Source organism: Aulonocara stuartgranti (assembly GCF_965226115.1).
Source record: "Aulonocara stuartgranti genome assembly, chromosome: 18".
Classification (NCBI taxonomy): Eukaryota; Metazoa; Chordata; class Actinopteri; order Cichliformes; family Cichlidae; genus Aulonocara; species Aulonocara stuartgranti.
This window is the reverse complement of record NC_138954.1, coordinates 24351272-24374573: the sequence shown is the minus strand read 5'-3', so window position 1 is coordinate 24374573 and position 23302 is coordinate 24351272. Positions and strand designations below refer to the sequence as shown.

At 41.4% G+C, this 23302-nt stretch overlaps 1 protein-coding gene across 2 annotated transcripts; it reads left to right on the top strand.

The window, feature by feature from the left end:
* The first annotated feature begins 12609 nt into the window (after nucleotides 1-12609).
* dmbx1a (diencephalon/mesencephalon homeobox 1a) lies at nucleotides 12610-20059 on the top strand. 2 transcript variants are annotated; one of them, XM_082514465.1, is made up of 5 exons: nucleotides 12610-12882; nucleotides 16045-16214; nucleotides 16742-16920; nucleotides 17491-17887; nucleotides 18000-20059. In XM_082514465.1, exons 2-5 carry the CDS (start codon nucleotides 16061-16063, stop codon nucleotides 18437-18439), a joined length of 1170 nt encoding a protein of 389 aa, XP_082370591.1. In that variant the 5' UTR covers nucleotides 12610-12882; nucleotides 16045-16060; the 3' UTR covers nucleotides 18440-20059. The 2 variants fall into 2 exon arrangements, with proteins under 2 accessions (XP_082370591.1, XP_082370592.1); XM_082514466.1 differs by lacking the exon at nucleotides 12610-12882 and adding an exon at nucleotides 15299-15386.
* Nucleotides 20060-23302: the final 3243 nt, after the last annotated feature.

The following is a 23302-nucleotide window of genomic DNA, read 5'->3' as shown; positions in this document are numbered from 1 at the left end:
AAGGAACTGAAACTATCAGAATTGTTACTTTGGGAGAGTTTAAGTCTGTCTTAAAGGAACGAGAGAATAGCTCTTTTACTCAGTGTGATTGTTTTTAATGCACTCTTCATTTGATCTGTTATTGTATATTTTTCACATGTTGGTATGGGATATTGTATTTGTTTTAAATGTTATATACTCATGTGGTATGTGTATTTTGACTTTTGTTGCCATGATGCCATGTCTCTCTTGGAAATGAGATTTTTAATCTCAATGAGATTTTTTTTACCTGGATAAATAAAGGACTAATAATAATAATAAAAATGAGTGTGAAGTCCAAGTTAGAAGTCCAAGTTATCTCCTTGTGCAGTAAGGTTAGACATGCACAATTTGACCTGTCTCGACAAACGGGGCATTCAGCCAGTTCCCATGCAGCCTTATGAAAACGTGACAAAATGTCAGTGTTTGCATGGAAGAGAAGAGTAGACGTTTGGACACATTTTGCATTTGACATCAAGGAAAATTGGCACTTTGCAAACTGTGTGGAGCAACTCTCACTGGTAAAAACATGTCAAACTTTTGCATTTTACATTTTAGTTATCTAAATCAACTTTAGATTTAGTCTGCTTTCATCTAAAACTAAAAGAATGCAAATGCTGTCAGAATTAGCACTGATTATAATGACTACATGAGGAAACACGAGCTTGGTGTTGTCAGTTAATGTTTTTGGGGCTTTTGTTTTGCCTTTATTTGACAAAACAGTGAAAACCAGACAGGAGAGCAGGGAAAGAGAGTGAGGGAAGACTCAAACCTGGGCTGTCACATTGTGCCTTTATAGCATTGTGTTGCCAGATTACATTTGCTCAACCAGGGGAGCTAAACACGAAGCCAGTACTGTCAAAATGTAAAAACAAAATGACAGAGTCATTGCAAGTTTTACATTTTCATTTCTGCACAGATTAAACAAACGCCACATTGCATCTTGTGCTGGAAAGTAGAATTCAGCCTTATTAAGCTACAACAGCCAGGTTGTTCTCCCTGTTTCAAGTCTTTATACTAGACTAAGGTAACATCTCCAGGCTCTAGATTCACAGGAGAGTGGCAGTTTTGTCTATCATCTAATTCTTGCCAATAACTTGAATGACAGCAAAAGGCTCAGAAAATGTGTGCCAACAGACCAAAAACTGCATCGAAACTTGTGCACCAGAAAGTAGCTAAAGGTGAAGTTTACAAACTTCTTCTCCATCTGCCTTTGTAAACCAAGTTGGAGCTGAACAACCAGTCATCCAGTGCGGCCAAAGACCCTCATCTAAATGTTCCCCTGACCAATAGGTCTTCCCTTTAGCCAATTAGCTGCCATCGCAGGATCAGACTCAGCTCTTATTTGCCAGCCAAAGAGGCTCAGCTGCTCGACCCCCGGCAGTAGCCTAATGGAGCCACGTTGCCTCCTCGCACCCTTCCCCGCCTCAGTCACCCCATCCCAAGTCTTAATTCATACACTTTGAAGTATCTTGGTCTGTGGTGAGGAGCCACTCAATCAATTACGAATGAAATAATCTCCTTATGATATTTCGAGGTTTCCTCAAGTAGAGGAAGGGGGCGACGCAAGAAAAGATTATGGAAGCCAAATCAGTCTCTCAGCTGCGTCTAAAGTGACAGGGGGAGAATCAGCTGAGAGGATGGTGAGAAATTAAATAAGAAAAAAAAAGATTATGTATAAGTGTGTCACCTCCAAACACTGCTGTGAAATCTCTAACCTGATCCATGAAGAGTGGAGGAGCGAGAACGGATTATTGCAAGCTGTGTTTAAAAAAAAAAAAAAGGGGGGGGGGGGGGGGTATGATTGCTTGAAATGCCATTTACTCACCACTGAGAGAACAGTGGGTGTGACAGAAACTGGGAAAAACAAGCACAGACAAAGGGCGATAACGTGAGGGGAGTTTCATCTTATTGAAAATCAGACTTTATCTGATAAACACAAACATACTCCATTTATAGATCCTCTAGGAAAGGTGTAGGCCCACAGATGTAATATATGCTTTATGGGAAAACCCAAGGGGAGTTTGAAATGGATGAATTTTGGAAAATAGGAAGCAACATTACATGCAGCACATCTGGAAGTTCAATAGCTTAGGTATGACCGCAGCAGCATTTGAAAAATGAAGCCAAGAGCTTTTGGTGAGTCTGTTCCTCGACACTCTCCTGTCACAGCTGCCAACTTAAAAGCAGAAACCGGCATATTTACAGTTGTTCTCTCTATAGCTAATATTTCTATTCATGAGTTTTAACAATTACCTATTTAAAATTTATGAAGCATATCTAGACAATCTCTTATGTGCACTTGGTGCTTGGAGTCACACTATTTTAAATTATTTGCACATTTAAAATAGTCCTGTACACATAACCTACATGCCACCTTTAAAGGTATGCAGCAATTTCAAGCATAAACAAAGCATCATGAACCAGCATGCATAATTTCACACTGTCCTCAGAAGCAAAATGTAAAGAAATGAAGGGTGGGTCAAGACTTGCACAGTAAAAAAGTTGCATGAAATCAAATGAGCAGAGATTTGCAGCTAATGGAAATTTAAGACGGAAGTGAGAAAGAGTCACTACCAGATTATTGGTGTGGGAACATAAAAATGTCATCCGTTAACTGATGTAGGTTGTAGATGTTCAGTTAACTTGAGGGTTGATGATTTATCATTTCCTCTGGGATTAATAAAGCATCCTGATTCTGATTTTGTAGCGAGTTGGTATAGATCTGTTTCTCACATATCACCTGGCTTTGTGGTTCTGGCAAATTCTCAAGCATCTGAAACATAACAAGACCTCTCCTCCCTTTCCTCCAACCTCCTCCATCCGCTCTCACACCCGCATCAGTGTTGCTCACACATCTTGCCTCAAGCCCTCTTGATTTTCTCCATGGCTGACTGTTGTTTCTGCTAATGCAAGCTCAGCCATCAGCACACATTGATCGCTCTCCTTCATCCTCAGCGTCCCCTCCGCTATACCTGACTATGGCGACTAATTCCCCCATTCTCACCCTTCTTCATCCCAGATTGAGAGGGTCGGAGGAAAAATCAATAACGGTGCCAAGTGGGACGGGGTCAGAGGTCAAAGAGGTCCTTGACAACTGTGTCAGGGGAAGGAAGCAGTGAGAGAGAAAGAGAGAGAGAGAGAAAATATCTGTACGTGTGTGAGTGTGTGTTACATAAGGAGTGGTCAAGAGAAACAGAGTGACCAAAGCCCTCGTGGGCGCAAATGTCAGGCTTGTCAAAGATTAAATTTATGACCACTGATTGAAGCTGTGCACGTGTGTGCACGTGTGTGTATGTGTGTGCAATTGGATGGCGATGAATGTGTGTTTTTTTGATCGTGGTGGAATCTGACAGGGGTGAGGAGTCATCATATAAAGCTCATTATAGCCAATGAAACAAATGAATCCCATGAGAGGTCCCACTGAAGCACCTGTCAGTCACATGTCCGTCTGTTCATCTGTCCATTTGTCCAGACAGCCTGAACTCAGTAGAAAAAACATATCTAATATAACTATATATAACATAACTAATGATGCAAATAATGTCACTGAGGTGTACCTTTCTTTAAAAGCTTATTCAAACGGCTGAGGATGTGCATGCAGACAGTGGACATTGCATTTGTATGTAACTGGATTCCTGAATCCACAAATGAGATGGAGAACTTACATCCCCGACCTCTGCATTCATGATCATCAGAGGGCCACCCCTCATTGAGAAAATAACCCTACGTCTCACTTAATTTATTATCACAGTAAACACTATATTGAAGAGTTTGTGGTCTTAATTGCTAGTTTAAAGCCTTATTTAATAGAACACCAAGTTATTTTACTAAATTGTGGTGTCATTTGGAGCTAATGAACTTACAAAGAGGCTATGATTTAAGGTGTTACTAAACCTTGTTACTAAAAACTCTGTGCACCATTCTGGGCACGCAGGTCCTGAGAGGTTAAATACACTAGCACAACAAACAACAAAGCCTTCAGACCACGATTCTGCTTGTCACAACTGTTTGACTGGACAGGTAAAAAAACAAAAAAAACCCCAAAAACAAAACACTATCAAATAAAAAGTATTATAAAAGCACACAAAACAAAACAGAAATAGAAAAAGAAACACAACAAAAGTGGAATAAAAGACAATGGAAAACAACGCAAACAGAAAAAATGCTGCAAAAATGCAAAAAACAAGCTAAGTGAGAAGCTAACAATAAATGGTTAATAGGATACATGTATCTACAGTATGAATCATGTGATTGAAACGCACATTACTTGCATCTATTTCTCCCTCACAAGCAGGTCAAAAACTAAAAGCCAATGTTTTACAAAAACAAACCATCTATGGGTTATTTTAAAGACTGGAACAAACAGGAGACACCCTGATGATTCTGCTAAATTCACATGTCATAAACTTTCTACACTTTTGTGATTGTATGGAATAAAGATTCAAATTTTTCCATCCGTTAAGAATGAAATTAAAATTTTGCAGTGTTTCTCTTTTTGTTTCCTATATTAAAGAAATGCAGGAAATGCTTCCCAAGCTAATCTTTTGAACTGGCACCCATGTGAAGAAAAAAAACCACTTCATAATCTTCAGATATCCAGATGTGCTGTTAAAATGCATTCAAACTAAAGAAGACCCCACGTTATCAGAGCATATTGTTAATAAGTGCTTAGCTTAGGACGTCCTGCTGTTGCTTTATTTAATTCCACATCAGTCGTTGTTAACAGCAATCTTCCCAGCCACCCATAATCAGAGGCTTTCAACACCCAGGAATTAGCTCACATCTCTCCCAGGGGATTGTGTGTGTATATTATGTGAGAGGGTGTGACTTGATGACATCTATTTAACAATGACCGAAACAAGCTCCACGATACAGGTAATTATCCCTGTCGTACTTCACTTGTTACTGAGACGCAAATGATACAAAGTGTGACTCGTGTTGGATTTTCCCTTCTGGAGTGAAACTTTTGCTTGATGCTTACAAACAGATTTATGCAGGTGAGTGCTTTCTTCCGCAGACGCGCACCTCTACCGTACCTCCACGCTCTGCACGTGCAGGGCAAATGGGAAGCAAAGATGAAGCCTCGAAGAAATCCATTAGCAATTTAAATGGAAATGTAATGAGTCCATGGTGGCAGTGAATTAGCCTGCTGATCAATTGATCATGTCAAGGACAAATAGGTAAACAAACATATCCATTAGCCTCCTGCTCCACCTCCTCTCTCTGCTCCCTGCTGTGGAAGGGAGCTGGAGGATCACTGAGAAGAGTGACGATGGTGTGCGTCTGTGTGTTTGCACACGAGATGAGTAGAAGTAAGGGTGACGCAGCCAGTACCGCTTCAAGTGTGTTTTCATGGGGGAGGCTCCCTGAAAAAAAGTACAAGGTGATCCCTTGCAAACACATATACACAAATGTAAACACATAGACACTCACAATAGCATACCCCACTGTGACTGCCCAGCCCAGCTTGTTACACAGGCAGTTGGGCCCAGCAAGGTTCCTTTCAGAGGCAATGGAGAGAGCAGAGGAGGGGGAGGAAGAGGAGGGGGGGGGGGGGGGGGGTGACAGGGCCTGTGAGACTCAAATAAGGGGCAAATAAGGAAGGAAGGAGGAAACAGGAGACGCTGCCAGAGGACAGAAGGCTGGAGCCAGATGTGCTGCCTCGTCTCACCCTAACCTGTCTGCGACTTTCTAAGAGCAAGAGATCACGTCTCTCAGAAAAGACGAAGACCAATCAAATGTTTCATTAGTGATGAACTTATTAGTCATGAACTTATTTATTGCTATGCTAAAAAAACTGCTAAATCTGACTGGGTGTCTGGAAAAAAAGAAGTAATTTTCTGCTCAGATATTTGAATTTGCCAAAATATTGATATTCCATAAATCACTTCAATCCACATCCCCCATCAGACTCAGCTGATTGTATCTCTAATCTATCTGTCTGTGACAACTCAATCAACGCAGCTAATTCACGTTAATAAAAACCCAATAATGTCCTTCTCTGTTTAAAAAAAAGAAGCATGAATACTCCCTGTTAGTCAAGACAAACAGGATGCTCTGTTACATGGAAAAAGCTCGTGTAAACCTACACTTTAAAAATGTGTTTGTATGGGAAATATGACTGAATCTCATCAAGGCCACGTGACATTACCGGGTTAGCGGTCTCAGGTGGCAGCTATAAGAGAGACTGCCCTTCTGCAACCTCTTGTGATCCTGTGAATAAATTAGTAAAATGTGGTCTGGTGTTGGGGCTAAACTTGTCTACCTGGAAACCCCGAAGAGCTATTAGCTCTTGGCTTAATGTTGAGAAAGAGTGCATTTTAACTAAAACCTTTTAAATATCCTGCATCTTAATTTGTGTCCTAAAGTGTAACCAAAAAGCTAAATTAGTAAGCATGCATGAGTTGTGACTGAAAGAGATATTATTACTGAATGATTTATCTGTGCATTTATTTTAAATAATCTGTTAAAAAATAAATTATAACAGTGCAGAATAGACTCAATAAGTGCTATAGCTAAATGCATGATAACTTGTATTTCATTTACTGCATTAGTAAATCACTTTAACAACCACAATTCAACCATAAATTGAATTCTGCTTTATACACATTTGTTATGTTTTATGTGCTTCACAATGATCGACACCTGATTCGTGTCATTTCTTGAATTTTTCAGGTGTAACACGTGCAATCGTCATGCTCAGTAAAGACAGCACTGGAGACAAAGGAGAGGGTGACAACTTGAACATTTCTATCAGGAGTTATTTCATGCAGACTGCCTGTTCAGCAGGCAGAAAAAAAAAAAACCACCGCCACCATCTCCACATCCAAAGCAGGATAGGACATTACCCTTAGCCTCGGAGGGCAAGGACACATAGAAAAGCATTGGGAAATTCACACATTCCTGCGTGTGCTTTATCTGTTTTGGTGACACTTACGATTACAACTAGGTAACAAGCGGAAAGTGCACTCTTGCTTTGCAATGTGAGCATTATGGATGCACATTCCTTGTGTCTAATTAGACAGCTCATTTGCACGTTACATGTATGCATCAAAGAAGGGAATTGTGTAAATATAGACTCTTATAATAGACGATCCACAAACGTGACAGGCAAGTGAACAAAAAAAATTAAAAAGTGCTGATGAGGGAACGGCAGGTTAATACGGGATGAAAAGAATGAAAAAAAAGAAGCGCCCGGCAAAAAGAAAGAGCTTTTTAAAGAAGACCATTTGTAAAACAAGGAGTTTAAAGCCAGATTATAGGCCAACAATGACACAATCCCTTATGTTCATTCCTGTAATACGCTGTGAAGAAGAGGATTTATACTTTATTGTGGTGGAATGCATCAAGGCTGCTTTCTGCCTCCTTCTGCGTCTGCCTGCCTCTTTGGGAACCATTTTCCTCCTCCTGAGGCCAGGTGTAATCCCTGCATGAAGGAAAGCAAGATGCCTTCAGCCAACTTATAATGGTTCAAGTATTACGAGCGATGCCACCGGAGGGAAAATTACTTCAATCCAGTCTAAAGCATTTTCTCTACACTGGCTGACTGCTTGCACAGAGCGATGTTTGGTTTGGGTGGCTGCTCACTGGATCTCTCCCTGATTTCTCTCCGTGTCTCCTGGTCTGAGATGGATTGCAATGGATTGTCTTAATTGTCTCTAATGACTAAATTGTCCCAACTATTTGCTTCATTAGCCGTATGCTAGCTCTATTAGGAAGGAATGAAGCCAAAGAGGAGAAGGTAATTGAGGGTGTTAATGAATGTAATATGAGTGCCATGCTGAATGTGCCTAAAAGTAAAAGAAGTGGGGAGACAAGCGGAGATGATTTTGACAACTTTGACAGAGTGTTGGGGCATTTTATTCTGAAAGGGTCTTGAATTAAATACATATTTAAAGAGTAAATAGTTGAGATTTAGCTAAAAAAAAAGGAAGATAGTTAAACAAATTTAACTAAGCAAAAATTCATTATTTTAACAGCAATTTGCTCCATAAAATGCTGCAGATATCTCGCTTCTCCCACCACCTGTCCCTCAGAGCTATGACTTAAACTCTGTGAGCACTCAGTCAGATAAATCCAGCTCCAGATTAAAGCTTGATTGTCCAAAGTGGAGCCGATACAGTGAGATTTTCTTTGGTAAAGACAGATGTTTGAGAGGAAGTGAAGGGATTCAGGCTGCACGAGAGGCTTTAGATAAGTCATAGCTGTACAGGTGGACACATTTCTTTTACTGCAAGAACAACCTGGGGCAAAGCAGGTGGTGTCATAAGGAGCCACACCTGAGAAAAACTGAGAATTAAAAATTGATCTTCTTTAGCCTGTAAAATAACAGGTGGCTAGTTAGAGAATATAACCCAAAGCAGAACAGCTGAAACAGGGGTAACACGATGGGCAGTGATTTAGAAACAATTTAAGAAGAACTGTTTTAAACATAAAATTGCAAAGAATTCTGGGTTTCTTTGGCACATGGAAATCATTAAACTATTCAGAAAGTGAGGCTGAAAACCAACACTGAATCACTGGGATATTTGCACCACTGCATTAAAAGCAACATGATTCTATGGAAATGTTCATGGATTTGCAAACTGCACCCAAAAAGACAAAAAGCAAGCAACAAACAAAAAAAAAAACAGCCAAAACGCTGCCATGTAATGAAAAAATATGAAAATCTAAGACTTCTCTGGGCGAAGTGGAAAATCATTATTTAGTCTAAAGAATTCAATCAGAAATTCCTTTTTGTAAATGTTAGATGCCATGTCCTCGAGGCTAAAGAGGAGAGGGACTGTCCAGCTTGTAATAACCCCCTGGTGGGGGTGAGGCTGACAGTGGGCACTAATGTACACAGCAGGACTGCTGAATAGTAATATTTATAATATGCAAAGGCTTTTTCACCAGAATGCGCTGCCATCCAGACATCTTTGCTTATTTCAGCAAGACAATACCAAACCACAGTATGCAGGCAGCTTCTCAGGAAACAAATAATACTAACCCATAAACACTGTTGGGACTCTTAAACTGCACAGTCAGCGGTGCTTGCATTAATGAATACACATTTAATGTTAAGTGTGAGCCGATGCTGCAGGTTTTAGCCTCAAAATCAAGCCACATATTAATCAGACTGACTGAAAGGCTTTTTTAGAACATCGCCCAACCCTGTTAAACAACGTTTTCTCATCTTTTGTTTACATTGATCAACACACTTTTATTTTCAGTCATGGCCAAATTGGACACAGCATTAACACATTTGTGCCCACGTCCACTTTGGTGTTATCTTCACTTGTCAGCATAAAGAGATCCTCGTGTTTTCTTGACAAATGCATCTCTTAAAATAACGTCCTGCTTAATGAACACACCAGCCTCCTTCATTTCGAGCTGGGGTCTTTAAGTGAGAGATGCGCTACAGTTTGGCAGCACTTAACACTTGAAGCTTACCCGCAGGTGAGAGCTTGTCAGTATGACTTACCTCTTCCTGAAAACTTCTACCTCCTCCGTGTGATCTCCTGTTCAACCCGAGAGCGCGTGAGATTTTTCTCTCTCTCTCTCTCCAACATCTCTTGTTTTCTCTCTTTTTTCTCCCCCTCTCCCATTCTCTGCCACTCTCCAGTTTCTTCCTCTCTTTCTTTTCAACACATAGGTGGATTAAGGCAGAGGGGCTTTTGTTTAGATAAAGCAAAGGATTAGGGAGAGATTTGCCCCCATAAAGTTGTGGGCTTGATGGGCCTTTTATCCCTGCATGTCCCTAAAGCTGTGTTGCCTCTGGATTAGGACTATACAATGGGGCCCCTTGTGCAGAGGGATCCGAGCCAGAGAGAGACAGAGAGAGGGAGAGAGCAGAGAAGGCAAGGAAAATAAACGAGACAGAGGGATTGAGACAAGGGAGGAAAAGAGGGCAATAAGAAAGAGAGATGGGGATGGACAGAGGAAAAAAGAGGGGGAATTATCCAGCTTTTAGAGGAAACTGACAGGTTGAAAACTTTTAGAGGAGGGATTTGCCGAGGAGATCCTGAGATCTTGTCACAAATAAAAGGGATTTCAGGAGGATTCAGAGGTGTGGTGCTGACAATAAACCGCAAAATTGTTGCTGTCTCTTTAAATTCATATATCAATTTTTAAAAAAAGATTTATATATATATATGGAAAGCAGCTCTTACTGTGGAAGTGCTCCTATAATATTGTGTGTAAGAGGTGGCTCCTCCTGGCAAATTGCTTTGTTATTCTTGTCAAAAAAAAGGTCTCCCGCAAGAAGTCGGTTTTAAACTACACATCAAAATGATTAATTGCTCTGGGATGAACAGATGCTGAAATACCCTTGAATGGTGCAGGAGAGGCTGAGGCTTGCTGGATTGCACACCTAATGTATTCATGAAGTTGCAGAAACATCATTAAGAGTATTAATTAGCTGGCAGAAGTGAGCGCATTAAAGATAGTTTTGTTCTTTGTCAAATAAAAAGCTTGATTTGTTAGTTATGCAAATAGGCTAAATATTATGTGATAAAGGTGGAGGGTAAAACCCGAAAAGAAAATCAATAACTCATCCTGAGCCCTCCTGAGTTTTCTTTCGTTTTTTCTCTCCATATAAAAGGAACATTTTCAAATTTGGCGTTGCTCATCGTGTGGAGGTCATTGTTCGCCCACCTCGCTTTCAGCGGTGCATGGCTGGATGCAGGGGTAAGGGGAGCTGTTTTATGGCGTTTAAGCCCCTCAGATGCGCTGGACAGCTCTAGCCGCTCTAAGGAGCTTTAGGTGGAGAGGCGCTGAGAAGAAACTCTTTCTCGCTTTAATTGCTTTAGAGACGGTCCTCACAAAGAGACAGTGGCCAGATTTACCTCCCGTTTAAGTTCTTATTTCCATTGGTTCACAAGTTAATCCTCTTTCTTTCTCAGACCTCGGAGAAAACCGGAGTGATAGGAGCCTACCAAGGAGACACAACCAGAGAGGCACACGAGTATTTATTTTTTATTTATTATTTTTTTCAGGCGAGGGGAAAGAAAAAAAAAAGACTTTGAAGAACACATGAAAAGGTTTTAGGTTGTTATAAAAAAGACTGAAAAAGAAAGATGACATAATAATAATAATAATAATAATAATAATAATAATAATAATAATAATAATAATAATAATAACAATAATAATAATAATAATAATAATATAATTTTATTATTTGACAGCCTTACAATTATTAATTTTATAACTTCTGAAACATACCACTATTTCTTTATTGTTAGGCTTTGTTTATACACATCTAACGCCATTTTTGCTTTCAAATAAATAAATAAAAATACGTGTGGACCCTCACCTTTACCCTCTCTCTCTCTCTCTCTCTCTCTCTCTCTCACTCACACACACACACACACACACACACACACACACACACACACACACACACACACACACACACGTTTAACTTTCAGATGACCCACGCAAACTTTTTCTGATACAGGCGCGCACACCGCTGGTTGCTCCTGTGAGTGACGCGCTCAGAGGCAGATGTGTTTTCTACGTGCCAGCACGCGTTAACATTAATATTCTTTATTCCGTGAAATCTTTTGTCTACCGTTCAGATTTGTTAGAGTGAAAAACATGGTCAGAGATTATTTTTTAAAAAAAGGAAGAAATAAAAGCGTTATAGGCCAAGCACTTTCCCAAAGAATCTCCCAACAAAATATGCAAGCTTTACATTAAAAGGATACTTTGCGCTGCCCTTAATTCGCTACCTAAACGGTTTTGCTCCGGGAGAAGAAATCTTCTCTGAAAACCCTTCAAGAAGAGAAGGGCATTATTGCCCTAATCCTCTTACCCGCAGTCATTTTAAGACAGGGGTTTTTGGAGGCTGAGATGGCGTCTTGTCTTTCCTATCCCATCCCAAATCCTTCCAGGCCGGGAGAGAGGCTAAAGGCAGCACCCTGGCATCTATTAGCCATCTCTCTAAAGTCTCTCTCTCCTCCACGGCAAAAAGCCGAAAAGCAAACAAACTATGGGTCGGATGCTTGTGCTCTCTAAAACTAACGAAAGACAATCGGATTCGTGAACGAAGTGCAGACAATCTGTCTGAAGACAGATTTGAGGAAAAAAAAATACTAAATATATTTCTTTTTTTCTCCATAGTTGTGTTTTCTGTATGCCTTATCGTGGGAGAATAGCTTTACTCACCGATTCAAGGTTTAAGCTTAATAAAATAAAAATAAAAAATAAAAAATAATTACTGTGTTAAATTACACCTCATATATTCGCATAGTAATGTAATTCATACCACTCCATCACGATAGTAAAACAACATAGCCTACATTCCCGTAAAGTATCCAATATAAACCTTCACTTGTCACGTTTCAGGTTTGTTTATCAACTCCAGAATAAGAAGGGAAAAAATGTGTCCACGGTCACGGGTGGATTTCAGCGGGCGTAATGTGCTTAAATTGATCATATTTGAAAAATAACTCCAGACGTCAGTGCACCGACACGCCACTAGACCCTCAGCTGTGTCGCTCCCTTAACTGGCAGCACCGAGAGCCAATAGAAAGCTCGTACGACCCCAGCGAGGCTCTACTTAAAATCCCAGCTCGGGGATCTCGCGCTCCAGCAGATGGCGGCTTCCCACTTGTGCGCGAGACGCAGAGAGAGAGAGAGAGAGAGCAAGAGGAGCGCGAGCGGACGGGCTTTGAGCGAAGCAGCACTCGGAGAGGACTTTTTCCATTGAGCTGACTTGTCATCTCACTGGCGGACAAAAAGGACGGTAAAGAGGGCAAAAACACACCCGACAGAGCCGCTAAAAGATCCGAAAAGAAGAGGAAGAGGAAACGAAGGAGCTTGGGTTCTTTCTGTTTGTGGAGGAGGTGACAACGAAGAAAACTACCGGCGCAGGAGGTAAAAAACAAACAAACCTTAAAACAGAAAAAAGTCTTTAACTTTCTCTTATTTATCTAGTCGTGTCTGTCTGTTTAGCTGTGTGTATATATATGAAGAAAAACGGCAGACTCCTACAGAGCAGCAGCGAGTCATATGAAGTTTATAATGTTTGTAAAGTTTGTATGAAACGAACTGCAGGTTATTAGATGCTGTTGTGCTATTAGCTATTTGCAAATTGCATGTTTATTTTTGCACTTGATGAAAATGAAAGCAGAGCTTTGGGTGATTTTTTTAAATTTTGTTTTAGTTATTTATTTTTTGTAATCGTCTGAATGCGAACGAAAATACACCCCATACTATTCACATAAGAAAACAATTAACAGGATAACGTAGAAAAAAATATGCGTACATATTTATTTGTGCGCAAAATTAATATAACCTCAAAATTAAAGGCCTCCTGATTTTTTGACAGCGTCTCACTTATTGTCTTCTTTTACTTTTATGAACTCCACTGTAATTTTTCAAAAACAGTTTCTTAAAAAAACAAAATAACAAAAGTTTCATTTCAGTGTGATTAAAATGGCTTAAAATGTTAATTAAATGCTGACAATTAAATATATATAGACAGTGAAACACCTAAATTTAAATCTGGTCTGAACGTAACAAATATCATTCATAACAGCAGCTCCGGGAAAAATTACAGATGTTCCTCGCCCTCTGACAGTTTTACACTAGTGACACAGCAAAGAGCAGATTGTCAGGTCGACTCAGTCCCCGGAGGGCTGTTAGCAAATAACATTTTTCCTAATTTAGTCGGATCAAAGAGTTGCACTGTACATGCCAATTTACATAATGACGGTTTCATTATTGAAGCACTGAGCAGGGCAGCCAGGAGGGCCCAGCGCCTGGAGCAACGAGAGACTTATGAATGACAATAACACCGCGGACACGGCTCACAGCGACGGGCTATTGTGCAGAATCTGATAGGGACAGGAGATACAGGCTACAACTAGTATTTTAAAGCTGGAAACAACGGGAAGTCGGGTATAAAGTAAAAGTTTACCTGCCCACTAAACACGGGAAAAGCATGCAGACGAGCTCACGCTACGCTTATTTGCAGCTTTGGTGGATTAAAACCAATGACAGATGGGTTTTATTCTATCTCTGCAGGCATGCAGGTTAAAACAAATACAAACATGTACTTTCTGCTCTCACTCCGCTGGATGGTGATTCTTTTTTTATTTATTTATTTTCTTAAATCTTTTGCGACTAGAGGCTTAATTTAATTTAATTTCAGAAGATGTAATGCAGAAAAAGGTAGCTGAGGAGAACCGAAGTCTGCCTGAACGCGCTCGCATGCACGCACGCACGCGCACACGAGGGAGCTCCGCCGCAGAGCTAAGCGCTGGGTCCCACTGTACGTCCGTCCATGTCAGCGGTGATGATAAATGGAGGGCCTCGCAGTCGAAACCTATTTGCACTTCCATTAGACGGGGAGCCAAATGGGGATCAACATGCATATTTTTACCCGCGGAGCAGCCATACATCTCAGCCAAAACGTTGCCCCGGGGCGATGGGATAAGAGGCCGCCAGAGAAGGGAAGGGGAGGTGTGTGTGTGTGTGTGTGAAGGGGAGGGAGGGGGTACCCATTCAACTCAAATACTTGGGGGAGTAAAGTAAATGTTTAGCGAAGCACCTTCTGTCCCCGCGAATTAAACTATTCCCCACTGCCCTCTGATCACATTCATCAGCCGCCGGAGCCACTTAATAGGCTGGGAACGGGCACTGCGGGCGTCGCGCGCACACGCCAGAGCACGCACGCACGCACACGGCACTAAAAAGCCAAGAGAGGAACAGAAAGAAACGCCTTTTACAACGACGGCAACCCGTGTGTGCTAAAACTGGCTCAACATCCTAAATGGTTTACATGTTATTATCAATAATAATAATAATGAGGAGACACAGAAGTTACCTAACTGAAATGAATCACATGTTTATCATAGTCGCAATCAAATTAACAACAAAGTCATAAATTACTGTTATCCATCACAGCATTGAACAATTTAAACTCTTCACACTAACATGTACTGAGTTACTGGCCCCTTAGTATTACTGCATATTCTGATTTGTTACACGAAGAAGTCAAATTCATCTAGTTAAACAAAGCAGTTAAGAAATTAAATCACGCCCTTAAAGTTTTAATTGATGATATTATTTGAGTTCTCCGTTTAAGCGCAAGAACTTACAGCCACTTACAAAGCTGTCATCCAGCAGGAAGATTTATATCTTCTCCCTGTGGTCCCTCTGTTATAGTTATAATAACTGTTTGGGCCTCGGAGATAGCCCCTTCTGTCAGCCTCCTTGGTGCTAATACATATCTAATCGTGTCCTCAAGCGGTCTCATCTATGAAAATCTCGGTCGTGAAGGAGAACTACAAAATAGAGTTTTTGGAAATTGCTGCCTGGTGGACGATTTCCCTTCGATGAGTTTCCTGCCTTTAAAGCTGCAAGTGTTCAGGCCTGTAAGACTTATTATTAATAGCAGAAGACTACCAGCAAATGACTACCTTTGCTGTTAAATATGGGGACAAAAAAGAAAAATATAGCCTTGAAAATTAACATCACTTGACCGGATTATTCATGACTTAATACTACTACTACTAATTATAATCCTGCTATCTGGCTGCACCTTTTACCACCGACACTCTTAACAATCAGCTTGTATTATGTCCTAACACATTTCATGAGCGCGTTGATCTGTCAAAGCAACGTTTTCAGTGGGGATTTAGGTTCTCTTGAACACACAAACGCCGGGAATAAATTCATGAATAAGGCATCCGTCACGGTTCATTATGGCGAAGAGTGATAATTACCCCAATTAAAAGTCTTTTGTATAATTAATGGATTGAATAGAGCGGTAATTGGATGTTAATGGATAACACTTTAGTCTGACTGAAAACATTAAAATCTATTGGCCCCTGAGTGCGTGGGCCTACTGTCACTTACTAATAAATACGCTGTGTGTGTGTGTCACAGTTCATCTGAACTGGATGTCTCGAAACCATTTGTTCTTCTAATAAAAAAGGTTTTAGATCACGTGTTCAACAATGTTGCCTGCCAATCAGCAGTCACGCGCCCTCCCCTAACGCCAGATGCCCATCCTTCTCTTCCCTTCCGCAGGTAGCGACCTCTCACCATGCAGCACTACGGGGTGAACGGCTACTCTCTGCACGCCATGAACTCCCTCAGCGCCATGTACAACCTGCACCAGCAGGCCGCACAACAGGCGCAGCACGCGCCCGACTACCGGCCGTCCGTGCACGCGCTTACGTTGGCTGAGAGACTAGCTGGTAATTGAATGCACGCTCACACACACAAGCAGGAGACAGTGTTTATAGAAACGAGCTTGAATTTGTTTGTTTGTTTTTTGTAAAAAGAAAAAAAAGAGTATACATAGAGCCAAAATTCGCGTCTGTGATTGTTCTAGAATATTTTTAATTAGGTGTTAATATTCGCTTTCACGATTAATCATCTTACACCGTGAAGGGATATAGCTGGGATCAGACTAAATAAACAAGTGAAATATGTGCTGTGGTAGGCCACAAAGACATTTAGTGACGTATTAGACTTTTTTTTATTATTATTTTTTACAATTAGCCATCACAAAAATCTTTTTTTCCTTTTTGGAAAAGCAAAAGAAGAGAGTGGATAATATTAAAACGTGTCTAAGCCCTCAAGCTTTTTTTTTAAGCAATAAGTAAATTAATTAAATTAACAAATAAGCTGCCCCAAGTATGAAAGTGCCACACAAACCCACCCTGTTCAGTGAAATAAAACTTGCCGTGTGTTTTCTCTTCCAACGGCTGCACATTTCAAGACATCATCCTGGAGGCTCGCTACGGCTCTCAGCACCGCAAACAGCGCCGGAGCCGCACGGCCTTCACTGCGCAGCAGCTGGAAGCGCTGGAGAAGACTTTCCAGAAGACCCATTACCCGGATGTGGTGATGAGGGAGCGACTTGCCATGTGCACCAATTTGCCCGAGGCCCGCGTGCAGGTAGGCACGTCCGAAGAAGAAGAATAAAAATATAATATAAAAATATATTATTTTATATTAGTGTTGGGTTTATGACGTTAGAGATAGAGATTTTATAAAAGATGGGAGACAGTTTTAAGTAAAACAAACAAAACTTCTGTCTTCATTTCACAAAAACACAGCTTGAAACACTTCAATAAAAACGTGATTAGCAGTGATAAAAACAGTATCTAAACGATATTTATAAGCAGTGCTATGGCTTTTGTAGATTGTGAAGTTTTGCATTATCATCCACAAAAGATTGTTCATCTGAACAACCTAAAAACAACCTAAAAAAAGTTGTAAAAAAACTGCCAGCTAATAAGTATAACATTTTTGAAGCTTGATTGTGAATTTAAAGCGTGGGCACTTGAGCATATTATATTTTATTTTTTGATTTAAACCCCCCCCCCCCAACAAGATCAAAATTAAGAACACAACAAATTAATAAAAACAAAAAACTTCTGGAACATAGAGGATCACTTATCGCAATGCACTAAAGTCTCTACCCCAGTTTCCTATTAACGGTCTATAATAATCTTTATCCTCCAGGTTTGGTTCAAAAACCGCAGAGCAAAGTTTCGTAAGAAGCAGCGCAGCCTCCAGAAGGAGCAGCTTCAGAAGCAGAAGGAGGTGTCCGGGGAAGGAGGAAGCGAGAAGGAGGACATGCCTCCCTCCACCACTATCCTTTCTGATACCCAGCTTCCACCTTCATCCTCCTCCTCCTCCTCCTCCCCGGAGACAGAGGGTCCTGTGGTTCGTCCTGTTCCGCTGGACATGGAGCTGAACGTCACGTCAGCAGAACATTCAGGCAGCGAGTCGGCAACAGAGGATAATGCCACCGATAAGGAGGACGAGAGCAAATCCCAGAAAGAGGAAATGAAGTGTGAAAGGGCGGTGACACCTGGGGACGACTCTCCAGCTTGTAAAAGACTCAGCCCTAAACCAGGTAAGAATACTAAGTACAAGTCCTTTTATCCTTGGCAAACTTAATGCATTAAATCAGCTGACTACTAAAGCATATATATAAAACTTTCTTAACCCTCCTTGTCCCTGTACAGATTCCCCCCTGGTCTCTCCGTCAGTGACACCTTCGTCCTCCAGCAGCAGCCTGGCCAGCACCGGTCCTCTCTCTCAGAGCCACTCTTACTCTTCGTCCCCCCTCAGTCTGTTTCGTCTGCAGGAGCAGTTCCGCCAGCACATGGCCGCCACCAACAACCTGGTGCACTACCCCGCTTTTGACCTCGCTGCCCCGTCTTCACTTCCCTACCTGGGAATGAATGTTAACATGCCCCCTGCGCCACTGGGCTCTCTGCCCTGCCAGTCCTACTATCAGTCCCTGTCCCATCACGCACAGCAGGTGTGGAACAGCCCGCTGCTGCAGGCATCAACTGCAGGCGGCCTCACCAGCCACAACAGCAAGACCACCAGCATTGAGAACCTGCGTCTGAGGGCCAAGCAGCACGCCGCCTCGCTGGGACTGGACACAATGTCTAACTGAGAATCAGAAGGGGTGAAAGATGGCGTAAACTAGGCCAGAGCCTGCACATTACCATACCCTACCATACGTGTGGCTGTGATAGCTCTTTAGGAAGCATACAAGGACTCCTCCAGCAGATGGGCACAGAACATACAGAGATGTTCGTAAATAAAACACGCCAAAATGCTTTGGACCTACAGATCTCCATTTAACATCTCTTCAAAACGCACCACATGTCGACCACCTGCTCGACTTCTCATAGCTTCTGTTGCAGCTCAGCGTATCGTTGGAAAAGAGAAAACCCCCAAGATAATGGACAGCACTGCTGTAAGATGCAACACTCCATAAAATGAAAATACTTCCAACAGTCATGCAATGCTGGACCTTCCTAAATAAATGAAAAAGAATCATGAAAAATGGTGTGAACGGCTGGACGCGCTCACTTAAACAAAGCAAAACAAGAAAAATAACAATGCAAATAATGTTTACAAGAACAATGTGAATAAATGAGGCACTTTGGAAGGAATCACTCGTGCAGCAAAGAGACATTTCAGTGAAGCCGTGTGGTTATGTACATACCACGTAAAACACAACAGCACATAAATAAAAATAAACCCGAGTCATGTTGTCCTCAACACCATAATTATAAGTGACTAATTCACTAGTTTAATAGCCACTAATATGCCACTTTGTACAGAGGCTGGCTTGATAATGAGCAAATGATTTCAGTGACTAAATTCTCAGAGGTTTTAATTACATTTTGCCCTGGGCTGAGGGAGCTGGGGCGAGCGCAATTACAAACACGCGTAACACTTAATGCAGCATTTTTAGATTCAAAGAGTCCGTATGCCAAAACTGTTGACTGAGGCAGACGCACGACTTTGCAATGACTTGTTCATCTTCTGTGAATACAGAACGATGGTAAACATATTAGGACTCGGTTAAAGATCGTCTTGACTTGTATTATTCCCGCCTTAATAGTCTCTCGAGGAAACATGCAGCTTTTCATTGAAAGCCACACCGTCAGCACTTGATGAGAATCACACACGTCTCTGATGTTTTCCGTTAATGTGTTTTGGAAGATAATGTCTTCAAATAAAAAAAAAAGCACATTATTTTAATATGTAAAATACAAAAAAAGTCTATCTATTAATGTTTACTGGTAAAGTAATTGTAAAGTTCCTATTATGTTGTATAATTAATAATAATGGACTCTGTCTCAGATAAAATTCCTTGTCAGATTGTAAGATTGTATTTACTGAGCTCACCGACAGCCCTGTCCACCCCCTCCTGTCTTGGTTGTCATTTTAACACTCCTGGATTGAACTGATATTTAAAATTTTACGTTTTTTTCCTTCTTCGAGAATTAATTTAAAAGAAGAACCTGAGCACATTTAAATTTTCTGGAGAACTACCACCCTCCGTGTTTTTCAATCAATCCAGGTGTAAAAGCAAAAGAAGGAGAAGACATCTCAGTGAATAATTGACCTGAGTCCTCTGTGTTCTGCTGTCTCAACTCTATTTGAGTTCTGTTGTTGTTTCTAATGCTGTTCCCCGACTGTTTCTGTCAAACTACTTGGTCCGGTGCTAAATAGAAATGTAAAGGTGGAGGAGAGCGACCGGACCATCAGCAGTGTTGTTTTCTTTGCTCCTCTCAATAATGTAGACTTGAACTTGTGTTGTTGTAAAATAACTTCAAATAAAAACATTGCCTGAAGATCTTTACAATGAAGACTTCTTGATTTTTGCTGAAGATTTAGACGGGACGGGTGTTCACGGACAAACCTTGAAAAAAAGTCATTAAACAGCATGAAGTTAAAGATATGACGAGCATATGATCAAGCTTTATATTTGTAATATTGTTACACCATTTTTCAGGTAAGCAAAACATAAAACCAACTGACTGAGTGAAGGACCTCAAAGTCCTGCAATTAATATAAGCAAGTACATATTTAATATATCAGTTTAGTCTGAAGACATGGATGATGAGAAGAGAGAACGAGCAAAGCAAAGAAAAGGCACGGGGACGATGAAAGAGCGGAGGGAAGGTCAAATTTAAAGAACACTAAAAATACAAACACAAATACATGAGAATTTGTAACAAGACAAAGGGTACAGGAGCAACGAAAGAAACACGTAATCTGAAATATCTGGGAAATAAAAAGCAGCGTGGGGACATACGGCATCCCCAATGAATAAGCAGGCCATTATCCTGAAGAATGACAGCCTGGGGCGGTGATTATGCTGCTATTATATCTTTAACAGCATGGTTTGTCAAAATGCAGACCCCCACCCAACCGTACTCTCTCTCTCACACACACACACGCACACACACACACACACACACACACACACACACACACACACACACACACACTCAGGGCAACTGGGCATCTCTGCCACATCCTCTAAAGCACGCCCTTGCTCCTCTCACAGTAAACTTTACATGTATTGTATGTGACATTGTTCTGCTCTTAAATGAATTAGCCTTGAATATACATATGTCCCTCTCAGTGTGTGTGTGTATACGTGTGTGTAAATAACTAATGCACCTCGGCTGCAGTTATGAACGACCGCTTCCCAAAATTTGGACAGACGGGGATAATGATCTCACCAGATTAGCAGCGTTAATGTGGGTGTAACACCTCACCCTAAACCTTGTTGTGTTTTATTACACCACATACACGCGCGTGTCCTCGGCCAAGGGCACGCCGATGTGTGACTGATATGTCTGCATCCAAAGTGAATGTCCTTGTTATCCAGAGGAGGAATCTGTCCAGGTACATGGCAGGATTTCCTCCCATGGGGCTTTGGACCAGAGAACATAACAATAGTCTTGTTCCAAATGTTCACTCCCCCCCCCCTTAACACCCATTCCTCCCCCAACACACACACACCCTGGGGGCTGAACAGGGATTGCTTGATTGTACTGCTTCAGGGTCAAGTGTGTTGAGCCCTTGATGCTGGATCAGGCGCTTCCATCTCTAACACTCAGGGCTTCACTGAGGCCATAGCCACTTATTTGTAGGCAGTTAGAGATGCTCATTTACTTTCCTTAAAGCAAGTGATGGCGATGTGTGTCCTGTGTGTGTATCTGTAAAAAAATCCATCCAGTCTTGCAAACTTTTAGTTTGTAAAAAGCATGAAAATATGCTTCTGCTTCTCTCACACACACACACACACACACACACACACACACACACACACACACACACACACACAGCCCCTCGGAGCAAGACCCCCACACAAAAATCACAGTGTACCATTCAATCAGTGCTTTTTCTCCCTCCTCTCCATGGTTCTCTCAAAGGTTTAAACCATGGCGAGAATGAAAACTGCCAGTGTTGGAAATCTCGGCCCATTGAGTAGGTGACAGGGTCTGCCAGAATATGATCCTAATCCTGTTTCCAGCATTCTTTTAGCCCAGTGGCATTGCCATTTCGCAGCATATTCTCTGAGCTGTCAGACCCGGGGAAATCCCTCTAATAGTGCATTGCCCAGATACACATCAAAGCTCTCCTGGAAACCACCAGCACGAACTTAAGGGAGAGGGAAGCACAAGTACAATCAGACTCACAGCTGCCCAGGAAAAAAAAAAGGCTTCGTCATTTAACTCACATTTTCTGCCGAAAAGTGGAAACAATCGTTGCCACTTTCCCTAACACCTTTCACAGACATAAACAGAGGGAAATGGGTTACGTGGACAGAGAAACAAAGAAGAGAGTGATATCAAGAGGCCGACAACAGGTGGCTAAACTGTGTATCCAGGGCCACCCTCCTTTAGTTCCACTTCATCTTCCATTTTCTTCTTGCCCTTTTTCTCTTAAACACTCTGACTGCCATCTCGCCCCTTCCTGGGTAATCTTCTTAAAGAGAAGAAAACCCCAATTCTCTCTCTTCTTAATCTGGCTGCAGTCTAAACCTTGGGGTGCATTTCCAATGTGGGCGTCACTAAACCAAACGGGAGCTCTCCCAGCCACTTCACGGAGCATCGAGTCTGTCGACGGATGCTTAGATTACACAGTGAAAACACGTCTAGTATATGAACCTCATTTTATGAAAACCGTTAAATGGTACGGTGTTGGTATGGGCCTGTTGGATCAAACTGTAAGGTCCATGTGAAATATTTAAGTCACAGATTAGTGGCTCGTGATATGGATAAAACCTTTGCATGATAAACTCAACAGGTAAAACAGACCCCTGTACGTGTGTAGAAAATCCACCACAAATTCTTTTTATTATTTATTTTAAAAAGTATCTTTATTTACCACATTGAAAACAAATAAAACAAGTACATTCAGTGTGTATAAAACCTTGTGTCTATTGGTGAGGTTTGCTTCACTGCTGTGGCTGTAGATCTACTGTTCCAGTGTAACCGTTGAGTAATTATAAATTATTCAAAGTGGAAAAGTCTGAAAATTAAAGAAAAAGGCAGGTCAACTGCTCTCAGTCCGTCTCCACCTCTCTCAAGTTTCTAACATTTCCACACAAGCATCAAAAAAACACAACGTGCAAATGATCTTTTGGTAAAATGTAAATAGACGACTGGATGCCTGTAAATATGAGCGAGCTGTGGAGCTGAACAGTAAAGAGACGAACAGCTGCACTCTGAAAATGAAGAAGGAAAAACGCGCACACACACACACACACACACACACACACACACACACACACACACACACACACACACACACACACACACACACACACACACTCTATAGCATTTCTGTGCACTCTGTGGTTGAGAACAGCAGAGAGCACATCCTGCTGGGCTCAAGTCTACATTAATGTATCTGCAACAAAGACCCCCACTGCTGAGATCTTCTGCCCCGCTGCTAGCTGGGACACGAGTCTGAACTTCACCTCTGGGCTGGAATCTCCACA